This window comes from Sus scrofa, chromosome 18 (genome assembly GCF_054392235.1).
Source record: "Sus scrofa isolate SSC_HxYL_T2T_F1_AM1 chromosome 18, Sscrofa_HxYL_maternal_Yorkshire_Landrace_v2.0, whole genome shotgun sequence".
NCBI classification, from domain to species: Eukaryota; Metazoa; Chordata; class Mammalia; order Artiodactyla; family Suidae; genus Sus; species Sus scrofa.
In genome coordinates this window covers 28,015,634-28,036,535 of record NC_139400.1, presented here as the reverse complement: position 1 = coordinate 28,036,535, position 20,902 = coordinate 28,015,634, and the positions used below count along the sequence as shown (strand labels likewise).

General features: G+C 42.2%; 2 protein-coding genes across 23 annotated transcripts in view; one reads left to right on the top strand and one right to left on the bottom strand.

The window, feature by feature from the left end:
• Positions 1-20,902, top strand: part of NRF1 (nuclear respiratory factor 1) — a 195,418-nt gene that overhangs the window by 10,533 nt on the left and 163,983 nt on the right. For 16 of the 22 annotated variants that reach the window (XR_014833912.1, XR_014833913.1, XM_085005484.1 and 13 more), the window contains exon 1: positions 10,436-10,521. The exons of 1 other annotated variant lie outside the window; for it this stretch is intronic. The gene's annotated coding sequence lies outside the window, so the exon portion shown is untranslated. Of the gene's footprint in view, positions 1-10,435; positions 10,522-11,927; positions 11,963-15,383; positions 17,161-20,902 lie in introns of those variants that run through there. 5 more of the 22 variants (XM_085005486.1, XM_021078996.2, XM_085005494.1 and 2 more) reach the window with 3 other exon arrangements.
• LOC146394953 (uncharacterized) lies at positions 10,481-19,302 on the bottom strand. Its single transcript, XM_085005501.1, has 2 exons — positions 12,996-19,302; positions 10,481-12,700 (listed from the first exon to the last, which is right to left on the bottom strand). Exon 2 carries the CDS (start codon positions 11,548-11,550, stop codon positions 10,549-10,551), a length of 1,002 nt encoding a protein of 333 aa, XP_084861627.1. The 5' UTR covers positions 11,551-12,700; positions 12,996-19,302; the 3' UTR covers positions 10,481-10,548.

The following is a 20,902-nucleotide window of genomic DNA, read 5'->3' as shown; positions in this document are numbered from 1 at the left end:
ATGCATACTGTAAATTTCCAGGTATGTAAACTTCAAAACCAGGCAAAACTAATCTACGGTATCAAAGTCAGGCTGATGGTCCCCTTTGAGGGAGAAGGGGGTGGTAATGACTGGAAGGAGACATGAGGGAGAAGTCCGAGGTTCTGGGGATGTTCTAATTCTCCATCAGGGTGCTGGTTCCACAGGTAACACAGGTGAGGTGATGCTGCAGTTTCATGGAATTCCACTCCTCCGATTTGTCCACTTTTATGTGTTATATATCTTTCTTTTAAAATTTTATTAAAACTGTATTTTAAGATGTTGGAGCTCCTGTTATGGCTCAGAGGGCTAAGGACCTGATTTGTCTCTGTGAAGATGTGGGTTCGATCCCTGGCCTTGCTCAGTGGGTTAAGGATCCAGCATTGCCTCTGTAGGTCACAAATGTGGCTTGGATTCAGTGTTGCCATGGTTGTGGCTTAGGCCCCAGTTGCAGCCTGGATTTGACCCCTGGTCCAGGAACTTCCATGTGCCTCAGGTGGAGCCATAAAAAGAAACAACAACAAAACTAAATTTTAAAAGGTCAGTGAGGAGAACCTGTTTAATTACCCAGTGGTTGCCAAAATTATGCATTGTACTTCCCTGAAGTTCTTTTCCTACCATAGAAGTTTCAAATGTAAAAAGAGGCAAGCCTAATATTACAGTAAGCTTTCCTTTAATTAGATCTGGTATTATTTATTTCTACAAATCTTTCATCTGGAAGATTGCATTCAGTATGAAAATAATGTAATCATAAAAATAAAATTTTGAGAAAGAGAAATAAGCAAAACCCCTTAGTATCCCATCAATTTAAACACAACTTATTTTTTATTTTAACACATGGTTTTTTAATCTTTCTTCCTCTACAGACATTCAGATGGTCTTAAATTTAGTGAGATAACTGTATTTCTTTTCGCATTCAGAGTTTTAGTTGCTTTCTCTACAATTTTTTTTCTTTTTTTCTTTTTTGGCTGCACCCACAACATGTGGAAATTCCTTGACCAGGGATCCAACCTGAGACACAGCAGTGACTTGAGCCATTGCACTGATGCCAGATCCTTAACCTGATGCACCACAAGAGAACTCCAGTCTCTGTGTTTCTTAGCCAAACATCCTAAATTCCTAAACTTGGCACAGCGTGGGTCAGATGATTATGCCTGCATCACTCAGCAAAAAGGGGGGAGGGGGAGGAGGTGTTTCAGAAGTATAGGCATGACTTCTGGGGGACCATTTTTGTGAATGGGGGCAGTTTCCAGAGAAGGCGGAACCTATTGAGCTAGTCTCATCCAGAGTCCCACTCATAGGTCACTGTTACAAGGTATTTGTTGAATAAGTAAATGAAATGAGAGAATAATCTCATTAAAAAAAGCAGCTGTCCAAAGCTCCTACATAAGTCTTAGGGAGTTATTGGATAACTCACTCACTTGTCACTCTCAAAATCTAATCAATCTCCAAGCCCTGATTAAGCTTTCTTCCCTGTGTCTTATCAAATCCTTCCCCCCCTTCCATTGCAGCATCTCCACTCACCATTCACTCTGACTGCTCTGCCTCAACCTTCCCTCCTCCATTCCAGGCTGTTGACTGTGCCCAGAATAATCTTCCCACAACACATGACTTCCCTTTTGCCACTGTCACTCAATCTGTCTGAAAGCAAACATCCTCTTTCCATTGAAATAGGCTGTCCCTGGAGTTCCCATCGTGGCTTAGTTGTTAATGAACCCCACTAGTAACCATAAGGTTGCGGGTTTGATCCCTGCCCTTGCTCAGTGGGTTAAGGATCCAGCATTGCTGTGGCTGTGGTGTAGGCCAGCGGCTACAGCTCCAATTGGACCCCTAGCCTGGGAACCTCCATATGCCCCATTGCAGCCCTAAAAAGGCAAATAAGTAAATAAGTAAATAGGCTGTCCCTTTAGATAACTGTCAACAACACCACCACCCTCTTTCCATCACTTAATTCTTAAAACCTTGGAATTACCTCTGACCTTTGCCCTCCTCGTCACTCAGTATCTCATCAGTTACCAAGCAGTACTGAATTTTCCTTGATTTCCCCTAGGGGTCTTTTTCTTTTCTTTTGGCCATCTCCAGCTTAATTTAAGTCTGTGCAGCATGTCTTTCAAGGAGTGACATTAACATAATAAGGAGATGATATTTGGCTGGGGATCTGGGAATGCCTAAACCCTGCCTTGGCCAGCCATCTCCCCTTCCCATGAGGTCCCCGGGGGACATATATGAACAGGCAGCAATGACACAACTAGACAAAAGAGAACTTTATATTAGCTGGCTATTTGACCTCAAACCACAATGCAGAGGTCAGGAAAAACAGTTTGGACTCTAGATGTCTCTGTCCATGTTCCCCCATGGATGCCCAAATGTGAGTCTTAGAATCTTTTTTTTTTTTTTTTTTTTAGTTTATCTTACATTGTCCTCATAGAATCATTTCACGCTTTTTCAAAATTTTTCTGGCTGTTCCCAAGGCATGTGGAAGTTCCTGGGCCAGGGATGGAACCTGTGCCACAGCAACTACCCAAGCTACTGCAGTGACAATGCCAAATCCTTAACCGGCTGAGCCACAAAAGAATTCCACATCTTAGAATCTTACTGCCTAATGAACAAAAGGCCACTCTCAACAGAGAAAATCAAGAGAAAGATGAATCCACAGTCTCTTTGCCCAAAGGCTGGGGCTGTCCCAAGCTTTCCTCAGTGTACGGGGGTAGGGGGAGAGGCTGCTTGCTGGGGTGGCTCCAAGTAGGGCAAGGGCAGCCCTTGTAACCCCTTAGGGTAAGTTGAAGACAGAAGACTGAATCCACTCAGGCTGAACCTTTTACCCTTTAAAGGCTCTACCCTGAGGAAATGTAACTTAATCCATATTCTCCAATCTTAGTAAGCTTTTCTTCCTTCATGGGGTGGGGGCGGGGTGGGGTGAAATTTCTTGCTCATCCTGACTTCACACAGGGTGAAGAAGGGGAAAGTCTTGAGTGCCCCCTAGGGACCAGTGGCTCAACTCATATTTGGATTCCTGGTGAATCTACATTATTCCCATTTTGTTAGTACCTTGCACAAAATTGTCAAAAGCTATCTGTTGCATACTGAGTTATGAAACAGTTCCTAAGGAGGCCACTGGGACCTTCTACAGTCTGGCTCAGCTACCTTTTTTTTTTTTTTTGTCATTAGAATGAACTGGGGGTTATGGCAAACAGGGCAAGAATAGGAAAAGGATACAGTCATCCAATAAAGAGGTCACTTGGACCTAATCAAGGGGGGAGGGAGCCTGGGTGGTTACCAGATTTCTTCAGACCTCATAACCTGATCAGTAGTAGGTAAGGCATCATGGGAATCTAATCTACAGTGTAGGGTCTAGGAGAACCCTGTTGACAAAGCATCACATAGAAGGGACTGGCTGTTCACAAGAAGGCACAAGAATCTCTCTGACACATTCTGGCCAAAAATCAACCTCAGACTGCTGACACAGGAATCCCGATTCTCTTGCAAAGGTAAACCCAATAGGCTTGAGGCAGTAACCTCAATTTGCTTGGTACCGTGAATGTCATTTAACCCTAAGAAGGTTCAGAATTAAGTATGAGAATGATGAAATAAACCAGTTCCATAGTATTCACATTTTTGTGTTCACCTTAATTCTGAATAATTTGGCATTTTCAACGTTTGCAAGATTTAGGTAATGTTTTATATTAGAAAATCTGGGAGTTCCCGTCCTGGCTCAGTGGTTAACGAAACTGACTAGCATCCATGAAGATGAGGGTTCGATTCCTGGCCTCTCTCAGTGGGTTAAGGACCCAGCTTTGCCGTGAGCTGCGGTGTAGGTCGCAGACTCGGCTCGGATCCCGAGTTGCTGTTGCTGTGACGTAAGCAAGCAGCTACAGCTCTGATTTGACTCCTAGCCTGGAACCTCCATATGCCGAAGATGCAGCCCTAAAAAGACCGCAAAAAAAAGAAAAAGAAAAAGAAAATCTGACAAATCAGCCTCGTGATTCCCATCTAAAATAAATAATTGAATAATTGATTTTAGACTTGTATTAGAGATTTTTACAAGTGTGCAAATAATAGAATCTGACATTCACTATAAGTTTAATATATTATATTTATAAGAGTTATTTGATTAATGGCTACTTGCTAGATGTCTGACTGAGAGCAAGTAACTTGAACTTTTTGCCTTGGTTTTCTTACCTGTAAAATCAGTAAGATAATAATGGATAGGGTTTCATAAAAATTAATGAATTCATACAAGAGCTTGCAATAGTGCTTGACTTTTAGTGAATACTCAATAAGTTGGTTATTGTTGTTATGTATACAAGAAGGTTTTGTTTGTTAGATCAGATATTTATTTATTTATTTATTTATTGGCTGCACCTACTGCATATGGAAGACAACTCTAGATCAGGCAATTTAAATGCAATATTTAAAAGGCAAAGTGAATATATTCCATATATAAATGCTGTTTAAAATGTTTAGGGAAGGCGTTCCCGTCATGGTGTAGCCAAAACGAATCCGACTGGAACCATGAGGTTGCAAGTTCGATCCCTGGCCTTGATCAGTGGGTTAAGGACCTGATGAAGTGTGGTGTAGGCCAGCAGCTGTAGCTCCGATTGTACCTGGGAACCTCCATGTGTCATGGGTGCAGCCCTAAACAGCAAAAAAAAAAAAAAAAAAAAAATCGTTTAGGGAAAAAGCATTGAGGGAAATTTATTAATGTTATAAGCGAAATAGTTATTTAAGAGAGTTTAGTGTGGAGTTCCTGTTGGCTCAGCAGGTTAAGGATCTGGGCTGTCACTGCAGTGGTTCAGGTTGCTGCTGTGGCACAGGTTCCATATCTGGCCTGAGTGTGGCCAAAAAAAAAAAAAGAATTTAGTGTATTTCAGTTGAACTGAAAGAGCATTAATCAGCCCATGTTTGATTGATTAATCAGTCTAGAAGGACAAAGCCCATGTTTCCCACTGTAACCCCAGCACCAAGGAAGGCTTTGGTACACTGTAGATACTCAATAAATATGTGTTGAATTGAACTGTGAAGAAATGTAAAAAAAGATTTAAGACATTATAACCCACAGACACTGATTTGAGACAGGGATCACAGGAGGAGGAGCTTTGAGGAAGGTCAGGCTTTAACCTGTTGAACTTGCAGCATCCATATGAAATGAGACCCTGATCACAGTTTCAAGTCTCATGTACAGGGCAGACCCTTGAGAAACAGTTTGGAGGAGATCTATATTACAGGGGATCATCAGCAGAGCTTGGGTTCAGGGAAAGAAGGGCCCTGTGAAAATGGAATTCCTGTTGTGGCTCAGTGGGTTAAGAGCCCAGCATAGTGTCCATGAGGATGAGGGTTTGATCCCAGGCCTCATTTGGTGGATTAAGGATCCAGCATTGCTGCAAGCTATGGCTGTAGGTCAAAGATGTGGCTTGGATCTGGCGTTGCTTTGGCTGCGATGTAGGCCGGCATCTGCAGCTCCAACTGGAGCCCTAGCCTGGGAACTTGCATATACCACAGGTATGGCCCTAAAAAGGGGAAAAGAAAAAACAAAAAAACAGATAAAAAAATAATAAAAGTTGTTACATGGGAGTTCCTGCTGTGGTACAGTGGGTTAAGAATCTGACTGCAGCAGTGTGGATGCTCGGGTTTGATCCCTGGCCAGTGCAGTGGGTTAAGGATTCAGTGTAGTTACAGTGGATTCATTCCCTGGCCCGGGAACTTCCACATGCCCGGGGGTGCAGCCAAAAAAGAAAAAATAAAAAAATAAATTTAAAAAGTTATGTTAACACATCAAATATCTTTTTTAGAAAAGTAACAGTAGTTTCCCTTTCCCTCTTCTCCAAATCACCCTCAGGAATTAAAAAAAAAAAACCCTCACCCCAACATTTCTAACCTTATTACACACTGCTTTCTTACACAAATCCCTTGTTTTGGCATCCCTTGAATATGCTCCCCAGCTTTTTGGGGAAGTCCCCAGAGATATTTACAAGTGCTCAGGAACATTCACTCATCACGTCTCCAGCACAGCAGCCATCATTGCTCACACCTGCATCTTGTTTTGTTTGTTTTTGCTTTTTAGGGCCACATCCTAAAAAGGAGGGTCCCAGGCAAGGGGTCCAATTACAGCTACCGTTGCCAGCCTGAGCCACAGCCACAGCAACGTGGGATCCGAGCTGCACCTGTGACCTACACCACAGCTCACGGCAACACCAGATCCTTAACCCACTGAACGAGGCCAGGGATTGAACCTGCAACCTCTTGGTTCCTAGTCAGATTCGTTTCCGCTGCGACACGATGGGAACTCCACACACCTGTATTTTGTACCAAGCAGTTTACATGATGAATGGTAATGGGGAAGAGCTAATAATACCCAGCACTTACCACGTGCTTCCTGGGTGCCAGGCACCGTTCCAAGTCCTTTAGGAGTATTCCCTCTTGACCTCCATGTCACAGGTAAAGAAGACAAAGCTTATGTGAAGCCACTGCTGAAGTTTCCTGGTAGGAAGTGGTACAGCCAGGCTTTGAACTGGGAATTGGACTCCAGCACCCATGTTTTGATGTCTCATGCCTCCCCAGTAGAGGCCGGTGGCCTCTGAAAGTATGGGCAGTGGCCACTGGGGCCAGTGCTCTCTGGAAATGAAGACCCTGCCTAGGCCAGCCCTTGATGTCCCCAGCATCAACCCTCCCCCGAAGTTGCTCACAGGGCCAGCTTCCCATTCATCCCTATGGGGTGGGGGCTGCACACATTCTTAAGTAGAGATGGGGAGGCTGCTTCTCTTGGGACTCCCCGCAGTTTATCAGTGAGTCCTGAAGAGTCCCCTGTGAGAACAGCTGCCTCAGCTCATCTCTCTGTTTCTCTCTCCCCCTAGGAGTTCCCATGTAACTTCAGTTCTGACTCTCAGAGTGCTTACTATCTGTATCACCCCTCATTTGGTACTTACCACGTGCTGTAATTTTTTTATAGTCAATCAAATGACCATGGCTCACAGAAAGCAAAGCCAAGTTGGGAATCTCCTGCACTGCCCAGGCTGCTGGGCTCCAAGACATTTCTCAAGGGTCTAAGCTTCCTTTTTAACTTGCTCTGGGCCCCAAGGTTATGGCATTTCGAGACATTTTTTTCTTAATGCATTTACTACCTACCCGTATGGAGTTTTCTCCCCATATTATACTGTTTACAGTTTCTGTCTCCCTTGTGCAAAACATAATCACTGTAACTTTGTTGCAATATAGTTTTTCTTTAATTTGTTATGGTAGATTTTTCTGCCTTTTTTCTGAGATTGATTCTAGAATCTCAGGTTATTTTTAGCCTTTTGGACAGATCAACTAAGGTTCCCAGGCTCCCTTGTCTTAGGTAAGTGCAGTGGCCCTCTGAATCCACAGGTTCTACATCTGTGGATTCAACCAATAGTAGATCGAAAACATTTGAAAAAAATTTCAGAAATTTCCAAAAAGCAAAACTTGAATATGCCATGCACAGGGCACCTATTCACACTGCATTTACATTGTACTAACAACTATTTGCAGTGCATTTACGTTGTATTAGGTATTATAAGTAATCCAGAGGTGATTTAAAGTTCACAGGAGAATGGGAGGATGTGGGTGGGTTATATGCAAACCCTACATATGCCATTTTATATAAGGGGCTTGAGCATCTTCAGATTTTGGTTATCCGTGGGGGTCCTGGAACCATTGGGTACTGAGGTCTGAAGGCTGTCTGTAATTCGTATTTCCGAGGAGGGTAGAAACAGAGGTCTCCCGCTATTTAAGGTCTACTGTGAAACTGGCCTTGCATGAGATGCTGGCCAAAATCCCTGCCCTCACAGGATTGTGGAGGATACATGACTGGAGAAGTACTGTGCAGAAAGAGTAATGCAGTGCTTTCAGTCTTTTTGCAACTGTAATCCCAAAATAAAGGCATTTTATAGCATGATCTAGCATAAACATACACATCTACATACATATATTTATATATCTGAAATAAGAATTTCATAGAACAAGAGTGTTACTAAGTTTGATGTTCTCTGATATTTTCTATTTCTTTTATGAAATGTTGGTCATGACTCACTAAGTTAATTCTGTGCTTCATCAGTGGGTTTCAACCTACAGTCTGAAAAAAGCTGGTAATGGTTAAGAGCACAATTCTGAGGTCAGGCTGATGGCTTTCAGGTCTGGCTCCACCTTTTACTATCTGAGTTTGAGCAAGCAATTTCTGCATACCCAGGTTTCTCCATCAGCAAAATGAGAAAATAATAATAGCAGTACCCATTTCATCAACTCCACTTGAGAATTAAATAAAAGAGATAATGTGTGTAAAGGACTTAAAATAGGGCCTGACACATTGTGAGGGCTCAATAAACATAGGTGGTAAGTAGTGGGTGTGATGATGGAAGGGGGAAATGAGGGAATGTTTCCTCGAAGGGACCTTAAGGAGTAGTTAGGATTTATTCATGTGCAGGTTTAAGCAGATGAATGGAAGGAGTAGAGAGAGAAGTTCTGTGCAGAGAGCAGCCCTTACACGAGTTATTAGCTGGGAGAACTTCCTGTCTTATGTGACCCGCCAGCTTCCCAGTTCAACTGTAGCCTGAGGGAGAAGTCTATGACAGTTGAGGGTAGAGATGGCAGCAGGGGGTGAGATTAGGAAGGGCCCTGAAGGCACCTCAAAGTATTTTAGACTAACTTATGCATAACCAAATGTTATTAAGGCTGTTAAGGAGAGAAATGACATGGTTTACTTTTTTTGAAAGATCATTCAAGCTGGAGGGTGAATGGATTGCAGAGGGCAAATCCTGTGACAGGGAGACCATGAAGGGTCTATTGCAGCTTCCTGATGAGAGATGACAGTTACCTGGACCACAGTAAAAATGACAGGGAACACCTATTTTAAAAGATCTAACCAGGAGTTCCTGTCATGGCTCAGTGGTCAACGAATCCGACTAGGAACCATGAGGTTGCCGGTTTGGTCCCTGGCCTTGCTCAGTGGGTTAAGGATCCAGCATTGCTGTGAGCTGTGGTGTAGGTTGCAGACGTGGCTCGGATCCCACATTGCTGTGGCTGTGGTGTAGGCCAGTGGCCACAGCTCCAATTAGACCCCTAGCCTGGGAACCTCCATATGCTGCGGGAGCAGCCCTAGAAAAGGCAAAAAGACAAAAAGACAAAAAAAAAAAAAAAAAAAAAAAAAAAATCTAACCAGATAAGGCACTTGAGAGAGGAAGGAGTGATGGATCATTTGTAGGTTGCTGGCTTGAGCACTTAGGTGGTAAGTGGGGATACTCAGTCACTTTCTTAGAAACACTGCATAAAAAGACGTGTTTTTAGTTATGTTGACTTTTGAGGTAAATGGAATATTGTTGAAAACTAAGGTGTCCTGGTCTTGTTAAACTGTTTTTTGACATCCTTTGAGATATTTCGTAATTCCCTAAAGCACCGGTTCTTAAATTATGGTATGCATGGCAATCACCGGGAGAATACTGTGTATTTGGGGATGGGGTGGGGTGAGAGGGGGAGTGTTAAAAATGTGGGTTCCTGGGCTAAGAAACCAGGATTTTGGAGACACCCTTTGGAGCCCAATATTTAAATCAGCCTGAGTGACTCTGATGCAGGTGATCTCCGCACAATTTAAAAAACAATGTTGTGATGATCATTGTACAACTATAAATGTAATAAAATTCATTGAGTAATTAAAAAAAAAAAACTAACAAAAACTACCTCTCCCGAGTCTCTAACATTAGTTTTTCTACTACTCTACACCCCTCCCTACTTCTCAGGCATGGGGGTTCCTATTGCCTCTGGCTTCCTCCACTTATCATATAAGCTCTGAGTTCGTCTTCCTAAGAGGCGTACCTCCAGCGCGCCCAGAACAATATGCGGCACAGAAAGGGCCCTCTGGAAATATTCACCGGCCGAATGAATGAGCGAAAACAATGTATTGCTTTGCACAAAAACTTTTGCTTTTAAATACCTAGGCAGGGTTTGAAAGAGGGAGGCAAAGGTCATTCCAAAGAGAGGGTGAGGATGCGAATGGCAAGGCAGCGCCGACAAAAAGGCGGGGAAGCCCCCTCTCCGGTTGTCTAGGAACCCTCTGGAGGTCCTAATTCCCGGGGGTGGGGGGGCGAGAAATGTGACTATTTCCAGATTAGCAACCATCTTGGGCCGCCCGCGTTATTTCTCCGGGGCGTCCACAGAAGAATAACGCAGCCCCTTCCGTGATTCCAACCCCATCCAAGCCTCGGAAGGGCAAAGTGAACAGGCGGAGGCCACAGGGGGCGACGGGGGCCGGAGCCCGAACCCCTCCGGGAAGCCCCGCCAAGGCAGCGCCGACCTCCCCATCATGGCGGCTGCCGGGCGGGGAAGCCTAGCCCGTGCGTCGCGTGCGTGCCTCCTCTCCCTCCCCTCCCCCTCCTCGGCGGCGGCGGCGGCTTAGGCGGCAGCGCTCGCCATTGCCGCTGGTGGCAGGAGGCTGCGAGGAGCCGGCGCGGTCGCAGTCTCCACGGCGCAGGCCCACGGTAGCGCAGCCGCTCTGAGGTGAGTGCCCTACCGCGCAATCTCCAGCTATTTCAGCCCCGGCGCAGCCGCAACACGCCGCCCGCCCGCCGGCCGGCCGGCCCGCCCCGCAGCCGGCACCCTGCCGCCCCCGGCTCCAGGCCTGGGCCCCCGCCGGATTCGGCCCGCCTCGGGCGGGGGGCCCCGGCCCGGCCCAGTCAAACCGCCACCCCGAGGATGCGCAGGCCGCACTAGGCCCCAGGCGTCCTGGCGGGCTCGGGAGGGAGGCGCTGCCCTCCCGAGAGCCCCAGGGTTCCGGCCTCCCCCGCCGCCTGAGGCTCTCGGGGCCGCGGCCTCCTGTCCGCCGTGGAACCTGGGGCCCGGGCTCGGCCTTCCCGCGGGTTCGGGAGCGAGAGGCCCGGGAGCGCGCCGGCCTGGGAGCGGGAGGTGGGCGGGCTGCGCGGGACCGGAGCCGCAGCTCCCAGCTCGCCTCTTCTGCCCTTCTCGGGTCTGGTCCGCGGGCGGCGCGGCGGGTTGGGCCGGGGCGCGGGAGTCGCTGTCTCCTGCGGGAGAGGAGGTTGGCTCTTTGGGCGACCTCCGAAGCTTCTCCCTCCGGGGTGGCGTGGGCTCGTTACCCAGGTAGACTGGGGGACGCTGGAATATGGCGCGTTGCCCACCTTCTTGCAAGTTAGGAGGCGGCAGCGGCGGCTGTTCCAGAAGGAGGGCGCAAAATCCTTTTGTACGCAGAAATAAGGAGCGACATTGTGTTTTCTTCTCCAGCTGAGATGCTGCCGGTGGAGGGGCCTCTGTTCTTTTTAGGCTTAGGGTGGTGGTCCCCTGGGTGAGGGACAAGGGGGAGTGGCGCGACCCCGGAAAGGTACCGGACCTTTGCCACTGGAAAGGCAGGGGCTCTAGAAGTCCTTGTGCATGGGTATTATCCCACATCCCCAGTCTTTCAGGGGAACTCAAGGGTTTGCCCTTGCATGTTACCCGCTTAACTGGGCAATGATGTCCACCGCCTCTCTCACCTGTTGTGTCGTTGCTTCTGGTCACAAAGTTTCCACAGTGCATCTGACTGTGCCCATCAAAACTTGAGGTTGTTTAAAAATCTTAATTTTTTTTAGGGCTTCAAATGATATCTGGCCAAGCCATTTGGAGGAGCTGTTGCCTGGTCTCCTTTCTTAAGCATTAGATTAGAATATATTAATTGCTTACTTGAGAGCTGGTGTTGGTCGTGTTTAATTCTTTCAGAGCAAAATTCGCATTTTCCCAAGTGTGTAGAAACAATGTATTGGGAAATTCTTAAGATAAAAGGTGAGCGAGCCTGTCAACTCGGACAGTGCTGCAGGAGAGTGGGCATGCTCATCTTGTACCTTTTGTCCCAGGGAGGGCATCATAGGAGGGGTCACAGCTCACAGTGATCTTTTCCCCATTTTGTCTCCATCCAGCTTTTAAAAAATTCCTTTTCCTTTGGCCTTAAACAGTAAGTTATTGGGTTGTTCCTCACTCCAGGAGGGGGGGTGGGAAGGGAGGCGGCTTAGAAATGCTGGGTTCTTTTTCTTTTTTTTTCTTCCCTTAATTGGGTAGTAGTAGCCTGACTCCCTAAGATTGTATTTGAAAGTTCTTGATGTGTCATCCCATAGGTGGTGAAAATATGGCTAGTTCTGTCTGTGCGTCTGAGTGTAATTTCCTTATTCTATGAGTGCAAAAACAAACATAACAATTACCATATGTAATGTAGAATACTTATTTTTAACTTGGGTCTAAAATTGTGCAGAAATTTTTGCTTAGGAGTCAGTGCTCATATTTTCATTTGAGGGATGGCGGGAAGGGTTTCTTATTCCCAAGCCAGGAGTTTTCATGGAAATAGTTTTCTTGCCAGGTTTTAAGGAAATTAAGTTCTGAATTTAAGGAAGTAACTATAGGAGTAGGATATAATGAGGACCCTTGTCTAGATACAGAGGAAATTAAAAAGAGAAAGGATTTCGGGTTTCCATCCCAATTCATGTATATTCCAACGGAACCCAAAATTGTAGGGTTTTTTGGTTTTATTAAATCACAGTTATATATCTATCTCTGATTTTTTAGGGAGCTAACGACCAACTTCCCATGATTTATTTACATTGCCTGTACATGATAGGTTCAAGCAGTATTCAGGAAGTATTTTATGTGAAATAATAAAAATGGGTGACTTTTAAGGGAAATTCAAGGTCCTTGTGGTCTGGGGTTATTTTTTTTTTTTTTTTTTTTTTTTTTTTTGTCTTTTGTTGTTGTTGTTGCTATTTCTTGGGCCGCTCCTGCGGCATATGGAGGTTCCCAGGCTAGGGGTCGAATCGGAGCTGTAGCCACCGGCCTACACCAGAGCCACAGCAACGCAGGATCCGAGCCGTGTCTGCAACCTACACCACAGCTCACGGCAACGCCGGATCGTTAACCCACTGAGCAAGGGCAGGGACCGAACCCGCAACCTCATGGTTCCTAGTCGGATTCGTTAACCACTGCGCCACGACGGGAACTCCCTGGGGTTAATTTTTAATACCTCTTATATGTAATAAAGCATTCAGTAAATGTTTGTTAAAGGGTAATAATGATAAACAGTAATTATTGAAATTTAAAAAAAATTTTTTACAAGTATTTGAAAAGACATGCTGATTTTTTGGTTTCTAGAAGGGACTATAAACTGTCAGCTTTTGGAAGGACACCCTACAGTCTCTGAAGAACAGGAAGTTATTGCATAGGTTCAACTTTTGTCATATATCTTTAGGCAAGCCCAGTCCTTTATGCTGCAGTGGGATTGTTCATCTACTGTAGTGCCACTCTGAAAAGTTGGAGGATAAGGGGAGAGGCCTCTGTGGGTTGTTGAGTCTCAGAAGTGTCTAACTCAAGAGTTTTGGTGTACTCTCTGGGTCTGTAATTCAGGAAATTTGATATTTAAATTTAGTTTATGTGTGACTGTGATGCTTATTAATACATATTTTAAAAGATTTGTAAAATCAATCTTACAGATAAGTACCAGTCTTTGATTTTGTAAAAAAAAAAATTCAAAAAATGTTTTGTATTGAAGGACATTTTCTGTTCTTTCATGTTTTCCTTGAGAGCTAAAGCTAGTGTTTTCAGCCTGAACTTACCCAGATAGAATTTTCCATCAATGCTTAGTAAAACAGCAATGAAAAAGAAACCCACTTGTTAAATTTATTTTAGAAACATTTTATTTAGATCAAGTCCAGTTATTATTTTTTTAAGGCTCTGATATATGTTAATTTTTGAGCATTATGTATCATATAGTTCCTTATTAACTAAGGTGTGGATTATCCATTTTTTTGGCTTTTCAAGTTAGTGCGTTTATCCATCAGTATATTTACTAAGGAGAACAGGCTGGAAGAGGAATAGTAAAGGAGGTGAAACAAATCAATTTCAGGTGTTTCCAGAAGATTATAACCACATTGAGCTTTTGGAAACTTTTAATCCTGGAGCAACAAGAATGCTTTGCCTGAAGTTATTTTGATGTAATATGGACAAAACTTAGAAAATGAAAAGGCTTTTGGACTGCTTAAGGAAAATAAGTAGATTATATATGCCTTGGAATGTATGTATTTTTCTTTTCTTTTTTTTGAAATAGATGTATTTTTCTGAAGTACGGTTTATAATTAGGCTAATATGTTTTCAGCCCCACTCGGTGCAATTTAGTTACTGAAGTGTCAAAAAGATTTCATCATGTGATCTTTACTTGTAAAATGTGATCATTTATATAACTGAAAAATCAGAAATACAACTTCATATTATATTTTTTACAAACAAACAAAAAACCCCAAAAAACAAAACTAGGCGGCCTTCAAGGCATGCTTGCCACATTTGTGATCTCTTGAGATCGGTCTGTGATGTATCATCAACAACAGTCACTTAGAAAATAAACTGACCATAAGGAATCTTCTCCAGAATTCCAGGTCTGGTAGCCTGCCTTATGAAACTGCTACCAAGCTATCAGATAATTTCTTGAGTAAGCCATGTCTAGTAAGGGAGAGGGGGGTGTGTGTGTGTGTTGGGGGAGAGTTGGTGGAGAGGGGGAAAGAGTACAAGAAAGAATACAGGTAAAAGAATATAGTTTTATAGATGAGGATGATCACTGGAATTTTGGGGGTGTAGTATTTTTAAAAGAAGCTAAAAGCTAACTTTTATGTGGGTCATCAGTTTGGTATGTACACTTTCTACTGTTTATAGTGTATTTAGTATATAAACATAATATTTAGGTTTGTTCATGTATGCCAATTTCTGTGGTTACAAATGTGAAAAGTTTAGCTGATAATTTGGATGTTTTCTTAACTCTTAATTGGTGCCTGTTAGATAAACTATTCCAGGCTTTTTTCAGAATCATGAAGAATGAACTTTGAGTAAATGTTAGATCATTTAAAAAAAAAAAAAAAAAAGAGCTTGTATTTTGCTGTTGGTAATTGTAAAGTCTATGCTTTTTAGAAGTTGGAGGATCTGTTTTACTGCTGCCACTGAATTGTAATGTGGTTAGACTGGCAGCTAAACCTACAAAGAACAAGAGGAAGTGAGGCAATGCCCCATGAGCTGTTGCTTAAAACTGAGCAGTGGACTAGAAATGGGGAGCTAGGGACTAGGGGATTTAATTCTTGTCTTGTGTTCAAAAGAGGATGAGATACACCCTTCACTGAGAAATAATCTGAAATATGTCCTGACTTTGGAGTTTTGTCATTCATTTACCAGACATTGATTAAAGACATACTATATTCCAGGTGTGTGCTAGGTGCAAGAGTAACAAACCATGGACTTGTCTATAGGAAAGAAAGATAAGGGTGCAACTAACTATAATAGAACTTGTTAAGAACTAAAACAGTGTAACGAAAGAAAAAGTCCTGGTGTGTCCTGGACTATAGAAGGAGGGAGGAAATTCTTCTGGGGAAAGGATGAGTGATAGAATACATGAGGTTAGAAAAGACTTTTCATGTAGTGGGTGTTTAAGTAGGACTTTGAAGGGTGAGTAGCTGTTTTATTGATGGGAAAGAAAAGGCTAGAGGAAGGGCAGTGATAGTCTGATTTGAGAAATAGCAAGTAGATTTCGCTGTACTTGGGCAGTAGTGGGAAATGAAGCTGCTGAGATTGTAGTCTGATTGGGAAGAATGTAGAAGAGTTAAAGATTATAGCTGGTTAATGGATGATGACGATGCCTCTAATAAGGTGGGGAATGTAAAGGGAGAACAGAATTGGAGGAGAAAATTAATAGGGTATGATTGTAGGTGTGGGAATCAAGATATGTCGAATAGTTTAGGTACCTGAAGCTTTGTACTGGAGCTCAAGGGGAAGTGGGGACCTTTTAGTAGATTTATGTTTGTTAATATAACATGTAGAAACTTTGGAAAGAGTATAGTATCAATAGGAAACAACTAAAGACAACCTTGGGTAGGTAGAATCTACCTACCTCTGAGGGTCAAGTGGAAGAAGAAAGGCCCGTGAAGGAAGTTGAAAAAGCATAGCTGAAGAGATAAATGGTATAGGGTTGAAGAAGCTGAGGATAGCGATTAAGGGAATTTTAACAGGGAATTTGGCAACTGGATTTGACAATTAAGAAATGAAATAAAATTTCTGCATGCGTTTGTGTGCACTTATGTATTGTTTTGCCATGAGTCATTCATGATAATTAAACATAATAGATTTCTAGAATATTGTTGAATATAAGGGTAGGGCCAATACAACCCAATTTAATAGATGACCCATGCTTAGAAATAGTCCTGTTACTCTCCTATCAAGGGAATTACAGCATTAAAAATTTTGGGAGGTTACTTAAATTTTAGCAATTAGAGTATTTGTATTTGAGCATATATAGTGTAGTTGAGTTTATAGTCTCTTAAAATGTAAGTTCCTTTTGAAGGATTTTGAGGTTTTGTGATCTTTATATGTTAAGTGCAAGATTTTTTAACTTGGGTTTTGTAGTTCTGGGATTCATAGATATATTTTGGCTGTGTGAACCTGACTGTCTGGAAATTGTTTGAAAAATTTTGTGTGTGCCTGTGTGATTTTTCTGGAGAGAGTGACTGTGACTTTTATGAGATTCTCAGTTTTTGACACAGAAAAGTTAAGAGCCTTTTTGGTAGTGTTAATGAGTAAGTGAGATGTTGGTTGTGTTAATTACCTGAAATCAGTTATCCTGACTGGGATGGGTCAAGCAAGGGAAAGAAATTTTGAGTAGGTGTCTTGGGTAAGGGACTTCGAGAAGATATAAGGTACCTTTAGGGAACAGGAGTAGGACCAACTAGGAGGATGGGAGGAATGCCAAAGCAAAGCTTAACCAGTTTCAGAATTTTGCCAAGTCATCTAGATTCCTTGCTTTTTTATACTCTAGGATTCACACTTGTACTATATATGGTTATCTATTCATGCACTATATACAACAAGCTTTGTGGCAGGATCAAATTATTAGTGTATTAAAGAGGAAGTGAGTTTTCTTTTTTTAAAGTTTTATTGAAGTTTAGTTGGTTTACAAGGTTGTGATAATTTCTGCTGTACAACCAAGTAATTCAGTTATACATGTACACACATTCATTCTCTTTCAGAACTTTGCCTAGAGCTCTCTGTGCCACGAGTCCTGTCGGCCAACCATTCCATTTCCCTCATTGTGCATATGCCAATCCCAAACCCCCAGTTCATCCCTCCCCCCAGAAAGTGAGTTCATAGACTGCACGCAAATTCATTTTTAAGTTGGCAGTTGCTTATATACACTTTGGAAAACTTCTAAAATGCACATGTTTCAAACTAGTGATCTGGGGCAAGACATTTATTCTCTCCTTGCTAAATTTTTCTGACCATGAAATGAAAACACCATTGGCTTATCTTATGGGGTCTGTTTGAAATCTGACAGTTTTGAATGTTTTGAGATTTAAGGTGGTATAATGGTAACAAATTGCTAGTGTTCACATTTCTTAAGCCATTGATAAAATCTGGAATTTTTTTTTTTTTTTTTTTTTTTTTTTATCTTTTGTCTTTTTGTCTTTTGTTGTTGTTGTTGTTGTTGCTATTTCTTGGGCCACTCCCGCGGCATATGGAGGTTCCCAGGCTAGGGGTTGAATCGGAGCTGCAGCCACCGGCCTACGCCAGAGCCACAGCAATGCGGGATCCGAGCCGTGTCTGCAACCTACACCACAGCTCACGGCAACGCCGGATCATTAACCCACTGAGCAAGGGCAGGGACCGAACCCGCAACCTCATGGTTCCTAGTCGGATTCGTTAACCACTGCGCCACGACGGGAACTCCAAATCTGGAAATTTAAGCAAATTATTTAATAATATTTCATATGGAACTTACTTAATTCCCAAAATATTTCATTCTGAAGTTTTAGATAATTAGTCATTTTTACTTTTTTCTTCTAATCTTTGGATCTTTTAAATTAGATTAGGAGAGGAAGTTCTGTTGTGGCATAGCTGGCGCACAGGTCACAGATCCTTGCCCTGGGAACTTCCACATGCCATGGTTGTGGCATGTATGCATGCTTAAATAAATAGAGAAAGGGAATGAAAGAGACAGTTTTGTCAGCTATCCTTGGATCTTGGGCAGTGATCTCCAGCTTTTGTTGTTACCCTTAGTAGTAAAATTTTGAGCACACATTCTTTTTTGGGGGCTGGGGTGGGGGTGCTTGCAGCATGTGGAAGTTCCCAGGCCAGGGACTGAACCCATACCACAGCAGTGACAATACCAGATCCTTAACCCATTGAGCCACCAGGGTACTCCTGAGCACACATTCTGAATCACGTTTATTTAAAATGATGTTCCTGTTATTGTACTGGTACATTTATGTGCTTTATAAAATATGTAGAAGATAGAAATTTTGAAGGGATGAGATAAAATGGGTATTTTTAAGTGTCTTGCTAACTGTATTAATGATGGTTCTGTAATTTATGTTTTATTAGCTTGTTTTTATAAATATATTTGCTCTTAACTCATGATTTTTTTCCCCTGTAATTAATGCCAGTTGGTAGTGTTTTATAGGATACCCTGTAAAGGTATTGGTAAATAAAAGAATTATAAGAATAAACATTGGGTAATCTTAGAATATTGTGTTTTGTAACTTGCAATTTGGCTTGTGTTTGTGGATTATCTTTACATTCATTAAGTCTAAAAAGAAGATACCCAGGTAGAAGTGGAGTATTTTCTTTGTTCATCGTTTTTTGGTCTTTTGTCTTTCATTAAACAATTGTGAAATAAAAATTTTAGGAGTAGATCTTTCATATAAAAATAATCACATTAAAGAACCAACCAGGGTTTGCTACATAAGGACACTATCATAGAATTAGTTTGCTGACCCAAAACTGGCCTTAGGAACTGAGTCTAGAGAAGAAATAATTCTGATATCACCAGTTAAGTGAGTGTTAATTTTTTTGTCTTTCTTCTTTACTCTTTGTATTTTTAAAAGTTTTTCTACATTGAAAATGTATTATTTTTGTTGTGAAAATTTTTAGAAAGAAAACAAAAAACCCCCAAATCAATGGTTATCTTTGGTTTATAAGCATAGGTGATTTTCGTTTTCTTGATGGCTTTTCCTGGAGTTCCTGTTGTAGCTGAGCGGGCTAAGAATCCACCTAGTGTCTCTGAGGATGCAGGTTTGATCCCTAGCCTCACTCAGTGGGTTAAAGAATCCAGTGCTGCCATACGCTGCAGTGTAGGTCACAGATGTGGCTCGGATCTGGCATTGCAGTGGCTATGGCATAGGCCAGCAGTTGCAGGTCCAATTCAACCCCTAGCCTGGGAATCTTTGTGTGCTGCAGGTGTGGCCCTGAAGAGACCAAAAAAAAAAAAAACAAAAAAAAAAACCCCACTGTGTGTGTATATATATATATATTTTTTTTGAACGAAAACGCATTGATTTCTGTAATCAGAAAAATAGACATAAATGTGAATATTAGATTTATAGCCCTATGGAGTCACTATCATATATTGGACATGTAACTTATCCTCACTGGGCCTTTTTCTTCATTTGAAAAATGAAGAGGACAAAATTGGTAAAGTTTCTTCTAAATAAAAACGACTTCTGAAATTCTGGGTCTCTGTTAGAACATGTTAAACAAATATATTTTATTAAGGTAAAAAGGCATGTATATGTGTTCATTATAGAAAAGCAAAGAGAAGAGAATTAAAAATAATTGTAAATCTACCATAATAGATAACTTCACAATATTTTAATTATATAGTTTTAGATACTTTCCTAAGTATATGTGTAGGTACTGGCGTGTGCATACACACTGCATATATGTGTACTGTATGTGATAATGTAGAGTAATACTCTGCATGCTGTCTTGAACCAGAAATATCTAAAAATGTTTGATTTGTCTTTCTGCTCTGAAGCATTCCTAATGAGGCAGTTATAAATAAATTTTTTTTTTTTTTTTTTTTTTTTTTTTTTGCGTTTTAGGGCCACACCCACAGCATATGGAAGTTCCCAGGCTAGGGGTCGAATTAGAGCTGTAGCTGCTGGCCTACAGCACAGCTCATGGCAACGCCAGATCCTTAACCCACTGAGCAAGGCCAGGGATCGAACCTGCATCCTCTTGGATGCTAGTCAGGTTCGTTTCCACTGAGCCACAACAGGAACTCCAATAAATCCATTTTAATGAAATATAAAAGGTATTTAAAGTTTCTGTCTAAATACAAATTTGTCTGGGGAAGGCTTACTGTCTGCTTCATGTGCTGTGTGGTTTTGCTGAGTTAAGGGTAACTTGGAGTAAGGGCGGAAGGGCTTGCCTGTGAAAGCTTACTTAGTGAAGAGTGAAAGCTAAATCCTGGGTTAACCTTAATTTCATTCACATATTAACTTGTTTTTTCTCCACTCTGCCCTAACGCTTCCTAAGTCAAGATTTTTATTTGTAGGTGGTTTCTGAAGTGAAGGAGCTTGTCTCAATATGTTACTGATTTTTTTATTTTACCCTGGAATCTTCTGAATTGTTACATTCCCATTGACAGCAAAGTGATATTAGAAGTAGCAGTCATATAATACAAAAGTGTTAAAAGTACTTTTCCCCCTTTGGCTTCCCTGAGGCATATGGAGTTCCTGGGCCAGGGGTCAGCCGCAGTTGTGAACTACACCACAGCTGCAGCAACACTAGATTTTAAACCCTCTGTGCTGGGCTAGGAATCAAACCCTCGTCTTAGTGCTCCAGAAATGCTTTCAATCTTACTGTGCCATGGGGGGAACTCATGCCTTTTTTTTTTTTTTTTTTAAAGCATATATTTCTGTGGGAAGTTCAAAAGATTTTATGTACATAAAATGTAAATATGTTTATAAATACAAATGCTGTGTAGTCTGATTCATGCTCTGTTTCAAGTATGTCATATGTATAATTCTAGTTTTATGTAAAGAATACTAGATCTTTCTCAAAATTAGCAAAGATTTTGTGCAGTGGATTCTCTTTCGAG